Raw genomic sequence first — 19922 nt, 5'->3', positions numbered from 1 at the left:
GTTTATGTATGTATATTAGGGTGTGGCAGTGCAGAAGAAAAGCCCTGCACATAAAAGTCCTGCATTTAAATCAGATGTGTTGTGTTTATTTAGCACAGATGAATGTATGGTTATAGAACATGAGAACTTAAGAAAGGTTACAAACAAGAGGAGGCCATTCAGCCCATCTTTCTCGTTTGGTTGTTAGTAGCTTATTGATCCAAGAATCTCATCAAGCAGCTTCTTGAAGGATCCCAGTTTGTCAACTTCAACAACATTACTGGGGAGTTGGTTCCAGACTCCCACAATTCTCAGTGTAAAAAAGTGCATCCTATTTTCTGTTCTGAATGCACCTTTATTGGTACCACCCCAGCGCTGACTCTGGAGTGGCGAAGACAAACACATGCTGTCCTCCGAAGCGTGTGCCGTCAGCTGACTGCTTTTCTTCACACTGCAGAGTCACCGTGCAGCCGCCTCAGAGCCACATCGGAGGACATTGCAGCTCTGGGCAGCTTACAGGCAAGCTCGCAGGCACTCGGTCAGTCTACAGGGGTCGCTGGTGTGCGGTGCGCTGAGTAGACCCTAGTCGACCCAAGCCCCCACTCCCCCCCACCTACAATTAGCTGAGTGCCGCCCCCTGGGAGCTCCCGTCTCCGGTCAGCAATAGAATAGCCTGGACTCAAACCGGCGACCTCCAGGCTATAGGGTTCATTCACCACTCCACTCGGAGTGCCTATACCAAATGTCCTAATATCCAAGCATTTTGTTGGCCTTTTTTTATAGCTTCCCCACGTTGCCTAGATGAAGACATTTCTGAGTCAAAATAAAATTAAAGTAGGTGAGTAGAAAACGCTACCATTATGTACTGTTTCATATATGCTAACATTCTGATAAATATAGTCCAGTATTGAACACTTGATTTGGTATGTTTGATGTTTATAAATAAGAGTTAAAGTAATGTTTGGGGAGGGGGGCCCACAATAAGGTACTGCACCGGGGCCCATCTTCCTCTTCCTCCACCACTGGCTGCTGTTGTGTTTGCCACTCCTCCTATTTTTGTGTCGTCTGCAAATTTAACAAGTTTGCTTACTATACCAGAATCTAAGTCATTAATGTAGATCAGTAATAGCAGATGACCTAATACTGATCCCTGTGGTTGATCCCTATGATTTAAAAAGTATTAAATGTATTTTGCGTTTATTTATTTTTTTTAAAAAAGCATTTTGTTTATTATTGTTGGTTTAAATGTGGTCTGACAGAGGAGGTGCCTTGTCTCTGCCAGACAGCTTGTGAGAAAGTGTGGTCGGAAGCGAATGAATTAACAAGTTGCTGTCAACTATGCAGATATTAAAAACCCTGTGCAAAATGTGACCATCTCCAGATTAATTGATTAATTTTTTGCTAATCTGGAGATGGTCACCGGTATAAAGACCAGCAGCTTTTGCTGGTTGGAGTGGGTGTTTGGAAGGAGGAACGTGAGCGAGACTGCGAGAGAAAAGACACTAAAACAAAAGTAAAAAGAAAAGAACTCTATTGCCACTCATGCTGGGAAGCACCAGCATGGTACTTGTTTGTGTCAATTTGTCGTTGAGACATTTAGTTTTGCTCTGTGAGCAGTAATAATTTTGTACAACCTTTTAATTTATTATTGTTTTTTAATAAAAACAGTGCACCACCGCTCTTTCACCCGTAGTACCAGCTTGTGTGTCTCTGTCAGCTGTCTGGACTGGCGATGTCATATAGTGCATCCATGGACACTTTTTCTTTTTTTTTTTAAAGAAAGGATTTTTTTAGTGAATGAAGAGATTGGAGGAAGGTTCATGGTGCCTGCACTTCACAAAGGTGAGGCACTACAGAAGGGAAGGCCCTGTCCAGAGGGGAATGGAGAACTATAAGAGCTGGCTGAGGGACCCCAGCACCCCCTGTGGCTGAGAACAGAGAGGAGTACTCTGCTGAGGGCAGCCACCTGGATATCCTCCTGGATTTTGACCAGATGAAGCCTGCGAGCCAGCTGAAGAGGATCACTACAGGGTATTTCAGGGCTCATAGAGGCCTTTGAGGCAATGACCCAGGTCATGGACTGGGTCTACCAATCTCCAGCGACCGAGGAAGGGCTGCACCAGTCTTCCGTGACCGAGGGAGAGACGCACCAGTCTCCAAAGACAGAGGAAGACTAACTGCTGCTCCCTTCTCCACCGCTAGAGGGAGATTACCTGCTGTTCCTGCCTCCACCACCAGATGGAGATTACCCATTGCTCCCGCCTCCACCGCCAGAGCAAGATTACCCACTGCTTCAGCCTCCACCATTAGAGGAGCTGGAGCTACCTCCCGAGGGTCAGCTGCTGCCATCGCCTCCCGAGGGTCTGCTGCTGCCGCTGCCTCCTGTGGATCCGCACCTGCCGTCATCTCCGATGGACCGCCCCTGCCATATCCTGACTGTATTCGATAGAACAGACTAATTTTATGCCATTGTTGTCTTGTTCTCTGTAGGTATCTAAGTAATATCCTATTCAATATAATTGTGATTGTTTTCATTTCTAATATTCATGCACTCTGAATCACTAGCTAACTTAGGAATGTAACTGGACAGATTCTTCTGCATATATTAGCAGGAGCTAAGATCAACGCACAGAACTCTACAGCTGATGGGGTCCCTAGAGGGCTCACATTGTGAACGCACTACCATTTGGAATGCAAGTGGCTGGGGGCACACTGGGAGCACTGCACGAGCCTCTGTGTGGGTTAAGGAGGAAAATCGGAGTGGATAGTTTGCCTCACCACGCTACTGCCACTCCTACTGGTAAGGTGCGTGATGAGTCCAGACAGAAACTACTTGGGGCCTTCAGACTAAATTCAAGGGTTATGTGGCTTGGTAACTTCTGTAATTTATATTTGGCAGATGAAAAGATAAAATTGGCTTGACAGCACCCATTTATCTTCAATCCTCCCAAATCCATAACTAGGTTTCAACTGTACATTATATCATTGACAGTGTATATACAGTCAAGACCTTTTACGATCAAGGGTCTGATTTTCTACTGTGGGCAAATCGCCCATATACACAGTGGAAAATATTGGCCCACATATTTTGCCATCCTAGAAAAAATGATCTAAACCAGGATTTTATCCACAGCAGGATAAACCATCAGCACTCCTACACGAAAGCTGTTCAGATGTGCTCAGAATAGCTGCTGTCCTCTGAAATAGACATGTTCTAAAATGGTTACTAATATTCTGAATTTAATTACAAAAAGGGGGTAAAACAAGATGAGATGTTGATTTTTCTTCTCTGACAAAAAGGGCTAAATTCTCAAAGCTGTTTACTACAAACTGCATTAGCACAGTTTTTTTCAGAATGGAAAAAAAAAAAAAAAAAAAAAAAAAAACATTTAGGCTAATTTAAGGTCTTGTTTTTTTTTCCCTTGCTCTAAATACAATTTTGAGTAGGAGTAAATAGGGTTAAATAAATGTGCTAACTACAATTTGTAGTAAATATAATCTAGCCCATTCTTTTTTTCTTAGCGTGTAAATTAAGGTACAACAGGTATATGTGCAGAGTCGTATTTATAACGATGAACACATTTTGAACAGCTTGGAAATCACTGGGTGACTATGGGCCATCAGATGTGCACCGGGGGAGGTGATTATGTACATGACATGCAGTACGAGTAAGTAAAGCTGCAAATATAACAGTTGCCAGCATGCTCCACACAGATGCCAAAATGCTGTCATCTGCCATCCACCAAAGAATAACTCGGCTTTTATTGCCGACTTTTTGGAATTCCTCTCCCTCATCTGCACTTCTACTGACAAAATCCTACTCCTAGGAGACTTCAACATTCATGTTGACTTGCTTTCTTCCCCTATAGTGACTGACTTCAACATGCTCCTGGACTGTCTTGGGCTCAGTCTGTCAACGTCCCCACTCACAGCCAAGGGTACACCCTGGATCTGCTCATCACAAGGGGTCTTGACCTCTCCGACCTCTCTATCTCAGATATCTCTTCTTTACAAATTTGAATGGATCTTTATAAAAGTTAGTTTTCACACGCTCTTTCTTTTTGTAGCGTTTCAGTAGTTGCTCAGCTCTGCGCAATGTTGCAAGCTTATCTTTTATGACCCTTTGTAACAGATTGAGTCCCTCCTTCTGACTTCGTTCTGCTTTTCTCCATAGCTTCCTCAACTGCCTCCTTTCTCTAACTAAGCATTTGACTTCTCAGGAATTGCATTTCCATGTAGTTGACAATGCAAATTACTGCAATCATAGTGATTTAGGGGAGGGGTAACAACCCAGCTTACTTACCTGTACATCAGCATTGCTTTCTTTCTATTGTGCTTGAGATCCCCATCCAGAATCTTTCTGTCTCAACCCATCCAGAATCTTTACGTCTCTGAGAAACCGGGTTATAGAGTGTGCCACAAATCCTCGACAACCCACCTCCACTGGGTAAACTGGGACTCTCCATCCTCGCTGTTCTGCTTCAGCAGCTAGTTGAGCATACCGAAGTTTCTTCCTCTCATACGCCTCATCCACAGCATCTTCCCATGGCACTGTTAACGCTACCAGATGAACAAGGTGTGCTGATCCAGACCACAACACAATGTCTGGTCGAAGGTTAGTGGTGGCAATCTCAGTTGGAAAAATAAGCTGTTGACCAACATCTGCCAGCATCGTCCAGTCTCTAGCAGCTTCCGGTTGTCCTGGACGAGGCTTGGTTTTAACACCTTTTCTTGGTGGTTGCTTTCCTGGATGGAGGAATATTGTCTTTTGTGTGTAAAGCTTTGATGAAACTGGTGGCAACTTATTGGTCAGGTTACGCTTGCCTTCCAATGCTTAGGTAAAACATCGCAGCACCTGGTCATGGCGCCAAGTAAACCATCCTTAGCTAAGACCCACCTTACATCCTGTCAAAATGTGCCTTAATGTTGCAGGTGGTGAACAAAAAAGACATGAGGGATCCTCACCCACCCAGAGGTTTAGGTTCTATGGTGATGGGAGAACATCATATGCTAATCTGATGAGGAAACTGATCCTGCTCTGTTTCATTGTCCATAGGTCTTGCCAGCCGATCTTGCGTTGTTCCACTCTCTCCCATCTCATCTATTCTCCCTGCTTGGCCTAGGAAATGGCCTTTACACACCTGATCCTCTCCTCCTGCTTTTACACCTCATTGACTACCAGCTTCCTCCATTGAGCTGGGGTTGCCTTATGCCATGTAGGAGGAGCTGAAATGAGACCAAAACCTCCTTCTTCATGCTGAACTTGCCCCATAATATCTCCGATTCGAAGGGCAGCCTTACCATATTCCACCGCTTTCTTTGCTGTCCATTGTCTTCCAGTTTTCAACACAGGTGCTGCCTCCCTTACGCATTTGTCGCATGAATCTACTAATGTCATTTCCAGTCAGACTTTGGCACACTTAAACTCCTCAGTTAGAGCAGAAATTGGCAGCTGCAGTACTCCTTTACCATAAAATCCCACTCTGCTGAGGCAGCATGGCACTCCCAACCATTTCCTGATGTATGAACTGATTAAAGCTTCCAGCTTCTCAACTGTTGTCAAGGAAACTTCATACACTTGGCAGTAGACCAAACTGAAAGCACCAGAGTTTCAGTTTGCCTGGTAAAGCGCTGCTGTCTATGCTCTTCAACCCTTTCACTGCTTGTTGTCTAACTTCTCCCACACAAACTGTGTCCTTTAGATCCCTGTCGTACCATCTCCCTAGACTTTTCACTGGCTTCTCACACACTGTTGGTATTGCCTCACCATTAATGCAGAACCTTGTATCTTCTACTTTACCTTAATTATAGAGATGCTCCTTGATTTAGTGGGTTTGAATTGCATTCATGCCCATTCAAAGTTATTGGTTAATTTGCCCAATAACCGATTAGTGCAGGCTACTGTTGTAGTCATTGTTGTCATGTCATCCATGTATGCTCGAATTGGTGGTAGTCACATTCCAGAAGCCAAGCGCTCTCCTCCCACTACCCATTTTTATGCCCTTATAATTACTTCCATTGCCATGGTGCCAGCCAGTGGAAAAATGGTACATCCTGCCATTATTCCAACTTCTAGGCATTGCCATGTAATGCTAAATTCTGAAGTTGAAAAACTAAATTGCAAATCTCCAAAGTAGGCTTTCATTAAATTTGTTATTGTCCTCGGTACACTGAAAAAAAATCAAATGCTGCCCAAAGAAGTTCATGTGGCACTGAACCATATGCATTAGCCAAATCCAGGAATGCCACATGGAGCTCCTTCCTCTCAATTTTTGCTGATTTTGAGTTTGTTGCCAGATTACGCTGATGTGTTCTAAGCATCCTGGGAAACCTGGAATGTTTGCTTTTTGTACTGAAGTGTCAGTGAAGCAGTTCTTTAATAGATAGGTTGACAATCTCTGAGCAATAATGCTGAAGAAAATCTTGCCTTCTATGTTTAATAGGGAAATAGGACGAAACTGACCGATGCTTGTAGAATCCTTTTCTTTTGGTATAAAGACTCCACCTGCTTGGCGCCATGCTCTTGGTACAACCTGTTTTACCCATGCCACTTTCATCAATTTTCACAGGATTCGTAGAACTCCAGAAGCACTCTTGTACACTGTGTATGGAACGCCATTAGGCCCTGGAGATGATGATGCCCATGCTTTTTTCACAGCTTGCTCTACTTCTTTCCACTTAGGTGCACAGTCCTCCATTTGGTATTCGGATGGATTGATAGGTGGGATATCTGAAGGAATTGACATAGGCTCCTGCCTTTTTGAATCTGTATGTGTTTCCTCCAAATATCTCTCAAGCTGAAACTTAGATGATTTTAGTGTGCCATTTTTCTCACTGGTGAATATCTTCTTTACAAATTTGATAGGAAAACAACATCGCAAAGGCTCCACGAGGCGAGCACGTGTACAAGACGGTTCGCATAGAACATTACTTGGGAAGCCGATCTTTATAAAAGTTAGTTCTTGCACGCTCTTTCTTTTTGTAGCGTTTCCGTAGGTGCTCAGCTCTGCACAATGTTGCAAGCTTATCTTTTATGACCCTTTGTAACAGATTGAGTCCCTCCTTCTGACTTTGTTCTGTTTTTCTCCATTGCTTCCTCAACTGCCTCCTTTCTCTAACTAAGCGTTCAATCTCCTGCTGCCGTCTAGAATTTCCAGGAATAGTTTGTACTTTTTCCTTCCTTTTTTCAATTCCAAACCTCTCACTTCCATATGCGTAGATGATGTCCCCAAATTTATCCAGTTTACCCCTAGAGTCTGCGAGAGGTGGGGCAGAAGATGAAACGGATATGAGAATGGAGAAAAGACTAGTTCAAGATCTGCAGTTAGCAAAGACATGGAACTCCAGGTTTGTGTCTGCGGCTGGAGCAAGGCAACAATGGTCAGGGGTTTGAAGATTCATCAAGGGAGAATGAAATGCTTGAGGGAGAAGGGACAAGGGCCTCGCAATGATCAGTACTTCTTACGAAGTAAGTCAAGTCGAATGAAATCCAGCGACAGGAAGCAACTACAGTTCGCAGGATGTCAGTACCTCTGTAGAGTCGATTTTCATGTCTCCTACAGGTAACATGTCACTGTAGGTGTGATTTTCAAAACCTATAGTCACTTACATCCTCATTGGCTAGGCAGAATATTAATTAGCATGGTAGTAGTTGTTTAGACATTTGTAATGGTCATTTGTGTTTCTGCAAATAGAAAATAAAAACATGGTATCCTTTACAAATAATTAGCTGCAAACCCCAGTACAACTGAAGAGTTTGCCTCGCTGTTTTAACTGTGCCTCTCTGTTTTAACTGCCTCACTGTTTTAAATGTGCCTTGCTATTTTAACTGTGCCTCGCTGTTTTAACTGTGTCTCGCTGTTTTAAATGTGCCTTGCTATTTTAACTGTGCCTCGATGTTTTAACTGTGCTTCTCTGTTTTAACTGTGCCCCCCTGTTTTAACTATGCCTTGCTGTTTTATCTGTGCCTCTCTATTTTAACTGCCTCACTGTTTTAACTGTGCCCCCCCTTTTTAACTGTGCCCCCCTGTTTTAACTGTGCCTTGCTGTTTTATCTGTGCCTCTCTATTTTAACTGCCTCGCTGTTTTAACTGTGCCCCCCCTTTTTAACTGTGCCTCGCTGTTTTAACTGCCTCGCTGTTTTAACTGTGCCTCGGTGTTTTAACTGTGCCTTGCTGTTTTAACTGTGCCTCTCTGTTTTAACTGTGCCTTGCTGTTTTAACTGCCTCGCCGTTTTAACTGTGCCTTCCTGTTTTAACTGTGCCTCTGTGTTTTAACTGTGCCTTGCTGTTTTAACTGTGCGTCTGTGTTTTAACTGTGCCTCCCTGTTTTAACTGCGACCTCGCTGTTTTAACTGTGCCTTGCTGTTTTAACTGTGCCTTTTTGTTTTAACTGCATCGCTGTTTTAACTGTGCCTCGCTGTTTTAACTGTGCCTCACTGTTTTAACTGTGCCTTGCTGTTTTAACTGTGCCTCTCTGTTTTAACTGTGCCTTGCTGTTTTAACTGCCTCGCCGTTTTAACTGTGCCTTCCTGTTTTAACTGTGCCTCTGTGTTTTAACTGTGCCTTGCTGTTTTAACTGTGCGTCTGTGTTTTAACTGTGCCTCCCTGTTTTAACTGTGACCTCGCTGTTTTAACTGTGCCTTGCTGTTTTAACTGTGCCTTTTTGTTTTAACTGCATCGCTGTTTTAACTGTGCCTCGCTGTTTTAACTGTGCCTCTGTGTTTTAACTGTGCCTTGCTGTTTTAACTGCATCACTGTTTTAACTGTGCCTCGCTATTTTAACTGCCTTGCTGTTTTAACTGTGCCTTGCTGTTTTAACTGTGCCACTCTGTTTTAATTGTGCATCCCTGTTTTAACTGCCTCGCTGTTTTAACTGTGACTCGCTGTTTTAACTGTGCCTCGCTGTTTTTACTGTGCCTCGCTGTTTTAACTCGCTGTTCCCACCCTGGGATCCTTCAAGAAGCTTATGTTCTTATGTTCTTTAACTGTGCCTCGCTGTATTAACTGTGCCTCTGTGTTTTAACTGTGCCTCTCTGTTTTAACTGTGCCTTGTTGTTTTAACTGTGCCTCGCTCTTTTTCTGCTCAGCACAAACCTTCAAAACCTTGCCAGATTAACTGCATAATATTAGTCACATTATTTACTCAGAAGGAAGCCAATTTGATACACACTTGACATTCCTTGGTTTTCAGATTATGTTATTACATGATCGATATGATTACTGTGCATTGTACTGAAATAAATCTCCCACCAAGACCACCTGGCTGCGCACTTTATGCACTTCATCACACCAAAGCTAATGTTAAATAAACCCTGGTGTAAAGGCAAGGTAACGTGACAAGCTGCCCCCCCTTATTATTCTATTTCCTACAAAATATGCAGATGATTTCCCAATAAACTTGCAGTTTGACAACAAGGATCTACTACAGACTGCATTTTAAAAAATCAGCATAATGCAGATACCATAACAACCCTCGGAGAATAATGCCATTGAAAAGACAACCTTGCATCTCCATAGACTCACAATTAGGATAATCGGTGTTAGTGGGAGTGGCTAATTTCTCCATCCTCAAGCCACTCCCATTAACCCTGAGATGATGATTGTTTGTGTTGGGAGGGTGTGTGTGTACAGCTATGGGCAAACGTTTTGATCACCTAGAATTTTTTGATTGATACATAAAAAAAAAAATGTAAGCATAGTTTAGATATTTTATTTAACATCATGTAATCAAATAAATTATATTGCAAAAGTCTACCGGAAGCCATAATAGTAGTACAGTATTTCATGTTAGATTTAAAAATGTCAGATATTAAAATCTGTCAGTTTTTTGTTACGTATAAACTACAAAGCGGTATGTAATTCAAAATGTTAATGAAACATTATTCAGCAGGTTCCGTTTGACTTTATGAAGCAAAATTGCATAGGGTGATGCAAAGCATTAATGCAAATCAATGTTGAAGATGGTAGTAACAAAGATGTTTTTGTACATTGCCATTGTTCAGACTTTGTCAGCCTTGTGTGTGTGGAGCTGTTAATGATGTTTGTGCTCCCCAACTCTATAGTACAGTGTAAAAACATTTATATATTTCCATGTTTCTATCTCAAAGCAATTTACAAAACAACATTTATCATGACTCATAAGAACATAAGAACATAAGAAAGTTTACAAACCAGAGGAGGCCATTTGGCTCATCTTGCTCGTTTGGTTGTTAGTAGCTTATTGATCCCAGAATCTCATCAAGCAGCTTCTTGAAATCCCAGGGTGTCAGCTTCAATAACATTACTGGGGAGTTGATTCCAGACCCTCACGATTCTCTTTGTGAAAAAGTGTCTCCTATTTTCTGCTCTGAATGCCCCTTTGTCTAATCTCCATTTGTGACCCCTGGTCCTTGTTTCTTTTTTCAGGTCGAAAAAGTCCCTTGGGTCGACATTGTCAATACCTTTTAGAATTTTGAATGCTTGAATTAGGTCGCCACGTAGTCTTCTTTGTTCAAGACTGAACAGAATCTTTTAGCCTGTCTGCATATGACATGCCTTTTAAGCCCGGAATAATTCTGGTCGCTCTTCTTTGCACTCTTTCTAGAGCAGCAATATCATTTTTATAGTGAGGTGACTAGAACTGAACACAATATTCAAGATGAGGTCTTACTAGTACATTGTACAGTTTTAACATTACTTCCCTTGATTTAAATTCAACACTTTTCACAATGTATCCAAGCATCTTGTTAGCCTTTTTTATAGCTTCCCCACATTGTCTAGATGAAGACATTTCTGAGTCAACAAAAACTCCTAGGTCTTTTTCATAGGTTCCTTCTCCAATTTCAGTATCTCCCATATGATATTTATAATGTACATTTTTATTTCCTGCGTGCAGTACCTTACACTTTTCTCTATTAAATGTCATTTGCCATGTGTCTGCCCAGTTCTGAATCTTGTCTAGATCATTTTGAATGACCTTTGCTGCTGCAACAGTGTTTGCCACACCTCCTATTTTTGTGTCGTCTGCAAATTTAACAAGCTTGCTAACTATACTAGAATCTAAATCATTAATGTAGATTGGGAATAGCAGAGGACCTAATACTGATCCCTGTGGTACAGTCCAGAAGGAATGAAGTAATACAATCTAATTGTATCATATTTTATAAAAATGAATATTTGGGGGCTCTACAAAATATACATATGATATTGTAGCAGGACAACTTTTACAGGGACAAATGTCTTGTTTTGTAATTAATGTATTATCTGCTGCAGAGGATAAAATACTGTGGATCAAAATATAGTGGACATACATAAATTAACCTTTGTCACACTTGTTTACATTAATCATTTTAATATGATTAACATGATGCTAACATCTCATTTGCTTACCAAATGACATGTAGGTGTTAAATACGGTTTATCCATTTTTCATCAAACTATTCATTGCCATTTCTGATTCTACACTATTCTCTACATACCACTGATATATGTTATCGTGTGACAGAAATAAAATGATTATTGGTTGTATATCTTCCTCCTGACCTATGAGGGAGCTAAGCAGCGAGAACAGAGTTCTTTGGACGGGCTGGTCTGACAGTTCTTTCTCAGGATAGGGGAGTCGGCCAGTCTGGAAAAAGGCAAGACTCCATTGCAAGAAAGCATTGACCCGGAAGGGAAACGACGTGGCAGCCGCAGATTGGAGAGGTGGTTGCACTCATTTACCAAGGGGTCATGTGTGACATCATAGAAAGGGGACGGAGAATCGTAATCTGTTCCTTCACTTTTGGTTTTGTATTTTAAACCTAGAAGGACTTTGAGAGACAACAGAGAAATATAACAAAATCATGAGTGTTTTGTTTGTTTTTTTGTTGTTAGTAATTGTCTTGTTTGTAAACCACCAGATGGCTAACACGTATCCGGAGCTGTCACCTTAGGTCAGCACAAAGCCGGAACAACACTGCACCACTGTCACAAAATAAACTGTTATCACCCACCACAAGCTCTACTTCACGCACCCAGGACTGGTGACCATGTTAGTATTATAGTGGGATGGATATTTGGTGTTTATTATTTGGATTGCAACCCATTATTGTTTCTTCATTGTTTATTATTTGGTCACCAGACCTGGATATAAATAAAATCACCCTTACTAAGCCGGATAAAACCTCTCTGTCTGTTCATTACTGGTCTGCATCACCCCTGCACCTGTATACGATCAACCACTTTGCCACACATGGTCAACAACATTTTTTCGTTAAGTGCTGTGGCGGAGGATGTATGTTTCTGATGTACTTCTTTAATATGCACTGAAGTTAACTTGGATATCCCAAGCAACAATATCAATCTCCATGCAATAGTAAAACTTTTATTAGTTTATAAGGTTAATGTTGTTGTTGTTGTTGTTTTTTTTCTTTCAGGTTGATTCAATTCACCCAGAATGTGAAATCATTTCAGAGCTTTTTAAAGCAGAGACTCTTTGCTTAGAAAAACAATACAATGAATCATCCTTAAAAGAAAGGCACGGTAAGGGATTTTTTTAAATGATTTTTTTTAGCAGCATCTGGCTAAAGACACTGCACTGACCACACGAATGCCACACTGTACTGTACTATAATAATGCTGCACAGATGACCTCTTAGATAATTTGCAATCTAGCGAGCTAAACTCAGAAATTGGTGCATTGAAGAACACATTTTCACTTCAGCTGGATCATTTTATTAATAATTGGACTTCCAAAATAAATACTGATATTATCTAAAGTTCACTTCCCCTAATGACTGACTTTGAAACCAGTGACATGCTTTTACCAAAGGACATGAGGTGAGGTGAAATGACTGGAAAACATAACCAAGCTTTCTTTAACCTAAAATAAATGGAAACAATTATAAAAATAAAAACATATGTGCTTCTTCAAAACATTAGGTTACTTATCATAACCCTGGTTCAATGAAAGAGAAGACAACCACCAATCAATCCTTTGTGATTTGCCTGCCTTAGGTAGGTATTCGCTGAGCATTTTATGTCAGAGCTGCCTCTCCTTAGTTCCGCCAGCCAATGGAATAAATAGTTGCTCCGCGGAGACCACTTCCTCTTTTGCATCGAACCCGGGAATGCGAGTGATGTGACCTCGCAAGGTTTGGTGGTCGTCTTCTCCTTCAGGGAACCAGGGTTACGGTAAGTAACCTAACATTCTCTTTCAATTTGAAGACAACCACCAACCAATACTTTTGGGAAAAGTATACCAACGCCGTCGCAAGGGAGCCTGAATGGACAGCATACAAGGGATGCCTCGCTACTATCAACTAGTGTTGGTGGTATGCATGTGCGCCCTCAAGGACCCTTGTGCCTAATGAAGGCACAGAGGTTCCTACCACATTGATTTGGTAGAACCTGGTGAATGTATGCAGAGTATCCCAGCTAGCCACAGAACACGTCAGTCATTGATGCACCTTGAAAGAGCGCCCATGACGTGGCACACTTCTGGTAGAGTGTACGGCCACCCTCCCAGGTGGGGGTAGGCTGGCATCATTATATACAGTCGATACTGTGTATAAATTCCAGTGGGCCAGTTGCTGCTTCGAGAGGTCTTGACCCAGGGTCCTTTCACCATAGCAAACAAAGAGCTGGTCAGACTGACGCAGAGCTTTCCTCCTATCCACATAACCTCTCCTTGTCCTCACTGGGCAAAGAGAATTCAGTTTCCTATCCTCCTCCGAATCAAAGGGAGGGGATAGGAGGCCTCTAGTTCCACTGATTGGTTCAAATGAAAAGCCATAATCACCTTTGGTATGAACGCGAGATTCGTGCGCAACGATAGCCTGTTTCCATTATTCTAGACACAGATACAGGAACTGTGCACAGACAGAGCCTGCAGCTCACTGATCCATTTAGCGGACGTGATGGCCAATAAAAAGGCTCTCTTCATAGAGAGATATTTCAGCTCTGTGGAATGTATAGGCTCAAATGGGGCCTTAGTGAGAGCCTCCAATACCATGTTTAGACTGCACTAGAGGGAGGACGTCCTTTCTAGGTTGCCAGAATGTGGGCGCCTGGGGATACTGAGTTTGTAGGGATGTGGCATGCAGATATAGCTGCCAGGTACACTTTCAGGGTAGAGGGGAACCTGCCCAGAAATTGCAGAAACTGTAAAATAATTGCTATGAGGTCATGACTTCTGGCCATGCACCACTTCTGAAAATACCACCATTTGTAAGCATATAATGCTCTTGTGGAGGAAACCCTAGCATTCTGCAGTGTACTAATGACCGCATCTGAGAGCCCTAAGGTGGATAGACGGTCCTGTTCAGGGGCCAGACCCACAGCTGGTGTCTGCCCGGTTCTGGATGCCAGAGGGTGCCTTGCACCTGACTGAGGAGATCCATGTGCAGAGGGATCTCCCAGGGCTCGGTCACAGAGGATGAACATTCCGCCCCCCTGGCCCTGTCAACCCTTCTCTGTATTTTGTGTTTTTTTTAAAAACACAATGTTTTTGTTTTGTTTGGCAGCGTGGATGGGGTTACAGTGGGTGGTTGTACAGCAGAGTTGTAATGATTTTAGTCAATGACTCGACTTGAATCAGAATCAAGACTCCAATTGACTCGAGACCCTGCAAGCAAAGACTCAACTCGACTCCCTGCTCAAAAGATATGACTCCAGTATGCAAAAAAGACTCCATCTGACTCGAATCATTGTCTTTGTGATTAAATCACTAACAAACTTATTTCATTTTCAAAACATGCAGCCCATCTCAAATACACACAGTCATCTTGTCATTTCCACATAGACAGGTTCCTGCCGTGGTTGTTCAGACCACTGGCAAGGAAATAGAAAACAACTTTCTAGCCTATAGCAGTGTTTTGTGATCATAACGTCACAAGCAGCGGGGAGCCCCGGAATCAAAATATAAAGGCGGAAAGAAAAAACAGATTTCTGATCACAGAAAATCCTGAGGAAATTAGTCGTTTTTGAGTTTTGTCACAGACACAAAAAAACAAAACAACAACAACATGGAGAGTACACTAAAAGTACCTGTGGTGGAGTTCGCTTTTAATAATTATACAGTCGACCGGGAGAGGAACAAGCAGGCTGCATCCTGCCAGCACTGTAAAGCGACAGTATGAATAAACTGATTTCAAAACATAGCACCGGTAACTGCCTCTAATTTATACCGCTAGGTTTTTAGTTTTTTTCAACGGTTAAAATGAGAATCTGAATTAATTAAAAACTCAGGCACAATGCAACAGCGGTATTTTTCCAAAATGAGTAGGTAGTCGATATTTGATATTTTAAAAAATAATAAAATAAATAATGCCATGGCAAATTAAACAACGCGGCAGAAAAAGCACTGATTAAGAGTTATTTTTCAGGTTTTGTTAGCTCACAATTAAAGGTAATGAATGCATCTAAAACGTTTCTTATAATTAACATTTTGTCTAGTGAAAGCCTTCAAAGTAAATAATTTGGGAATTATTTGGTGCTCACTCTTTATCAAGCATTAAGGTACGACAGGGGGTGGGTTGACAGATAACTGCACACTTAGGGTGTTTTAAGGCCCGATGTGAAGTGTGCTGTTAACCCACCCCCTGGAGTGCTTTAATGCTATTATAAATCGAATTTAAAATGACTATATTTATTTACTTTTTAAATTTAACACAGCAAATTAAAAAAAATATATATATATGTTCAATAACAGTAAATGCACAAAAAAATTATTCCAGTGTAATGTAAACAAAATTTGTTTAAACATGTTTATTTTTATATATTGATATGATTATTTGTGAATATAGCATGTATTTATTAAAATGTGCATTTCTGTATATCAATTACATTAACCTATTATACTAATTCAGTAATAGCCATATATAACTTTGTAAATTACATAAATAAGTATAACACTATTTTTTTTAGCTTCTCCACGTCTGCCGGTGTTATTGGGGGATAGTTTGTTGCTTTGTCATTTCCACTTCGTCAGAGTTTTTTTTAATTACTGCTATGAATACATTGTTAGCTGTGTTAAATGCAGCATCTTTCGCTAAATTAACTTTTCTACTGTACGGTAGATCATTCAAAAAGCAATTGATACTGTACCAGCTTGCAGACTGATAAAGCGGGAAATGCTGTACTGCTGTGCTGTTTTATTTTAACGTAAAGTTAATTATTGGTACCGGTATTTGTCAGAATCGGGAAATTGATCTTCATACCATTCCTTTTTTCCATTGAAAAGATTAAAATTTGAAATTAAATAAATGATAATTTATAGCTATTAAACGTTATAGATTAATGGCATATGAATTTAAATTCAAAGCTTGTGGTGATGCTTCTAAGTTGAAAGGTTGTGTGGGATTAATGTATAGCTGATAGAATGCAGCTAACCAATCAGAAAGCAAGCAGGATTTGCCAAACAGGTTGTCCATATATATATATATATATATATATATATATATATATATATATATATATATATATATATATATAATATATTATATATAGATATTTATTTATGGACACTATATCTCTTAAGGGAGTTGGTGCTTTGTAGCTATTTTTAAATTGCCCTTTTAATTTGTTTGTTTTTTTAAAGAAAGTAAAAACGAAATTGGAAGACAGCAATTTCTACTTGTGCTGGGCAGACCAGCACAGTATTTGATTGGTGTCAGTGTTTGAGATTTTTTTTTGTTTTGCTCTATGAGCAGTGTTTTTGTATATCCTTTTCATTTATTTTTGTTGCAATAAAAATGGCGAACCAGCGAGTACCTGGGTGTCTCTGTCAGCTTTCTGGTCTGGGACGCCACGCGAGCCATGGTCTTTTCAACTATTTTTGTAGGTGCTGGAACTCACATGGCTAGTCCAGCTAATTGTTCAGGTGCAGAATTTCTCAGTCTGCCAATTTCTGTTACCAGAGTTCATTATGCTCATAGCAGGTATTTTGAAATGCAATAAAAGCAGAGGATATACTTTTTATTTAGTGCCTTTCATAGTGGACCACCATCATAAAGTGCTTTATAAGATATGACACTTGGGTGTGGGAATTATGCATCACCTGCAGAGTCACTTCCAACAACATCTCACCCAAAAGACAGAGAACAAGGAGGTAAAGTGACTTGCTCAGGGTCACACAGTGAGACAGCGGCTGAGCTGGGATTTGAACTAGGGACTTCTTGGTTATATGATCGTTTCTTTAACCACTGGACCACACAGCCTCCACACATCCTCCTCCTACTTCTTTATTTAGGACATATGTCCTATTAAATCTAGTTTTCCTGAAAAATGTTTAATCCATCGCAACTGAACCCTGGCATTTCTCTTAGGCAATGTAACATGTACCGGTTACATATAAATTTCACAATGCCTTCTTAACTGCTGGCCTTTAGAAATTATGCTTTTACAATAAAACAAGCCTCACAAACTAAGGACTACTTTTTCCTGAGCATAGCATTATTAGTTTTATTACCACCATGGCACCACAACTAAGTTGTTTTTGTTGTTTTTATTCAGATTGAAGGTGACATGGGACTTGAGGTCATGTGACGTTTTGATTTGCGGACAAGATATAACTCTTCGAGATATTGGCTTCACAGTCAGCAGACCGGTCTATGCTGTTATTGTCTAGGTCAAGTTAGTTGTACAAGATTGTGTTACCTACTCCCTAGTCATTCAGCAAATGCAACAGTTATTATAATACAGATCTAGATGTATAAAGAAATAAAATAAATATGGAAACTCTAAACTGTAACATGATCTTGAAGACGTCATGAAAGTTACGCAACTTTATTAACTGCCCCCAATTTGACTAGCTATTGTATATGAAATCTACAATACTGGCCAGCATATTATGTCAAAAACAACAAACTGTTATTTATTTATACAGTTTTTAAATGTTATAATTATTCCTCCAAATTTTAGATTTTTTTTTTTTTAAACAAAATTGTTCTTAAATAATATAAAGCTAATATTTCAAAGCTTTGTGAAGTAATTAATTCCAGATGATTTCATATTTTTTAATTCACTTTTTCTTCCTGTGTCAATGTTGTGATTTTGAGCAGGGGAAACTGCTCGTGCAATTTGGTTAGCGTTGGCCAATCCATGCCATTTACATTTAATTGTTATATTTTGTTCCTGTCACAACAGTGTGCAAAACTGAATGGGATGGTATACAATGCTGGCCCAGAGTTGCAGTTAGTGAATTGGTCAGTGTGATATGTCCAGATTTCTTTCGACATTTTACAACTAAACAAGGTAAGAAATGTCCCTGTTCCTGTAGATTTTTCAGGGTTTTTTTTTCCATGAAAACCTCAATGCATTTATTGCCTCTTGAATCTATTAATAAACAGGTTTGATCAAGCATATTGCCAGATTTTACTGACACTTGTGGCTATTGTTTAGCTAGTTTTACCATAAGACATAGTCTTTTAATCCGATATATGCAACTGTGTGTATCGAGGTGATGTAGATGTAGTGGATCCACACAGCTGCATGGATAACTGAGAAAAAGAAGCCAATTGTTTTTTTTGTTTTTTTTTTTTAAATCAAACTGGATTATATATATATATATATATATATATATATATATATATATATATATATATATAGATATATCCTACAATGACAACAAGTATGTTGTATTTAATGTATGAAAAGTCATCTTAATTTCTATTTTTATTTATTTATTTATTTATTTATTTTTTATCCAATGCAAGTAAATATGCGTTTTTTCTTACTGATGAAGGTGGGAGACAGGCTACCATGTAATAACTTACACATATCCCTGACTTAAATCAAAGTTGATGGTTCTGCCATAACTATGTTGCACACAACTGCAGAGGTGGCACAGGGAAGGCGGCAGCACAGACCATGTAGAAAAAAAAAAAAAAAACACTGTAAATATGTGGGGATTTGTTAGTGGAGTATAGGGAGCCCGTTCCTCCTGAATTTCAGCAAGGTTATAACTTATGAAGGTAGTGTTATTGATCAGTGGAAACAATATACAGATATTGAAGTATTAAACACCCTAAAGTTATAGCATAGTTTAAAATAAAGCAGCGTTAATTATGTGAGGTAGATGCAGAAGCCACGTATGATCTTTCATTGGGAGCACGAGGGGAGCAGTTTTTTTCATTACATTTATGATCTGTGACACATAATAACTGTATGACTGCAGGATGCTGGCAGCTACTGGCTTTAGGTTAGGAATACTATGCATAGTGGACAGGTGGAGTCAAAGAAATTTAAGAGGAGATATTGTTAAGTTACTGAATCAGATAGATGGGAACTCAAAAGAGTACACTGAAAAGATATTGGGCATTCATTTTTTGTTTAAAGTGTTTACTTAAGCAAATATGTGTATACATAAAATGTGTAACAAACACGTAAGAAACATATGATTAAATATGGTATTTTAACAAGAAAAAAAAAGTGTAATAACACTGGGGAGGCACTATTGGTTATAGCACAATCCTTCAGCCAGAGCCATGGCCCACTACTTTTCATGAGGACCAAAATGAAAAAAAAAGAATAATAGTCAGTATGGGATTTATTGGAAACAGGGCACAGTATGATGACTTTTTATGTATGGTATATCTTTTAGTATTAAGCTTATTTACTAAAGAGCACAAAACATAAGAGAAAGTAATTTAATTATTTGTTTTGATGGCCCTGAATTATAATTGGTCTTCAGGCTAGTATATTAGTAGATACTGAAACACCAGCGCCTTGTCTTAAGTTTGACAGAACTGCTTGATACTTCTATATGAACTCATTTCAAGTTATGGATAAGAGCACATTTGAGCTTTTTGATGAGCTTATAAATGCGGTAGTTAATGGTGAGATTTCAATGCAGAATGATCATATAAACATGTTATAGTCATGCATAATAAAATAGTTTATATGTAGCTATAATTTTAGCTTGACAACCTTACCTTCATGAGTCTACCATGATGACATGCAAATAAGGGAAGGGCTCCTAAG

At 39.9% G+C, this 19922-nt stretch overlaps 1 protein-coding gene across 1 annotated transcript in view; it reads left to right on the top strand.

Annotated features, from left to right (window-relative positions):
• Positions 1–2670: 2670 nt before the first annotated feature.
• LOC121309333 (vasoactive intestinal polypeptide receptor-like) overlaps positions 2671–19922 on the top strand; it is a 39196-nt gene continuing 21944 nt past the window's right edge. Inside the window, exons 1-3 of the mRNA XM_041242214.1 lie at positions 2671–2784; positions 12377–12482; positions 18087–18194. Of these exons, the coding sequence (XP_041098148.1) occupies positions 2671–2784; positions 12377–12482; positions 18087–18194 (328 nt within the window). The remainder of the gene's footprint in view (positions 2785–12376; positions 12483–18086; positions 18195–19922) is intronic.

Source organism: Polyodon spathula, chromosome 3, assembly GCF_017654505.1.
Source record: "Polyodon spathula isolate WHYD16114869_AA chromosome 3, ASM1765450v1, whole genome shotgun sequence".
Lineage (NCBI taxonomy): Eukaryota > Metazoa > Chordata > Actinopteri > Acipenseriformes > Polyodontidae > Polyodon > Polyodon spathula.
This window is presented reverse-complemented; position numbering and strand designations above follow the sequence as displayed.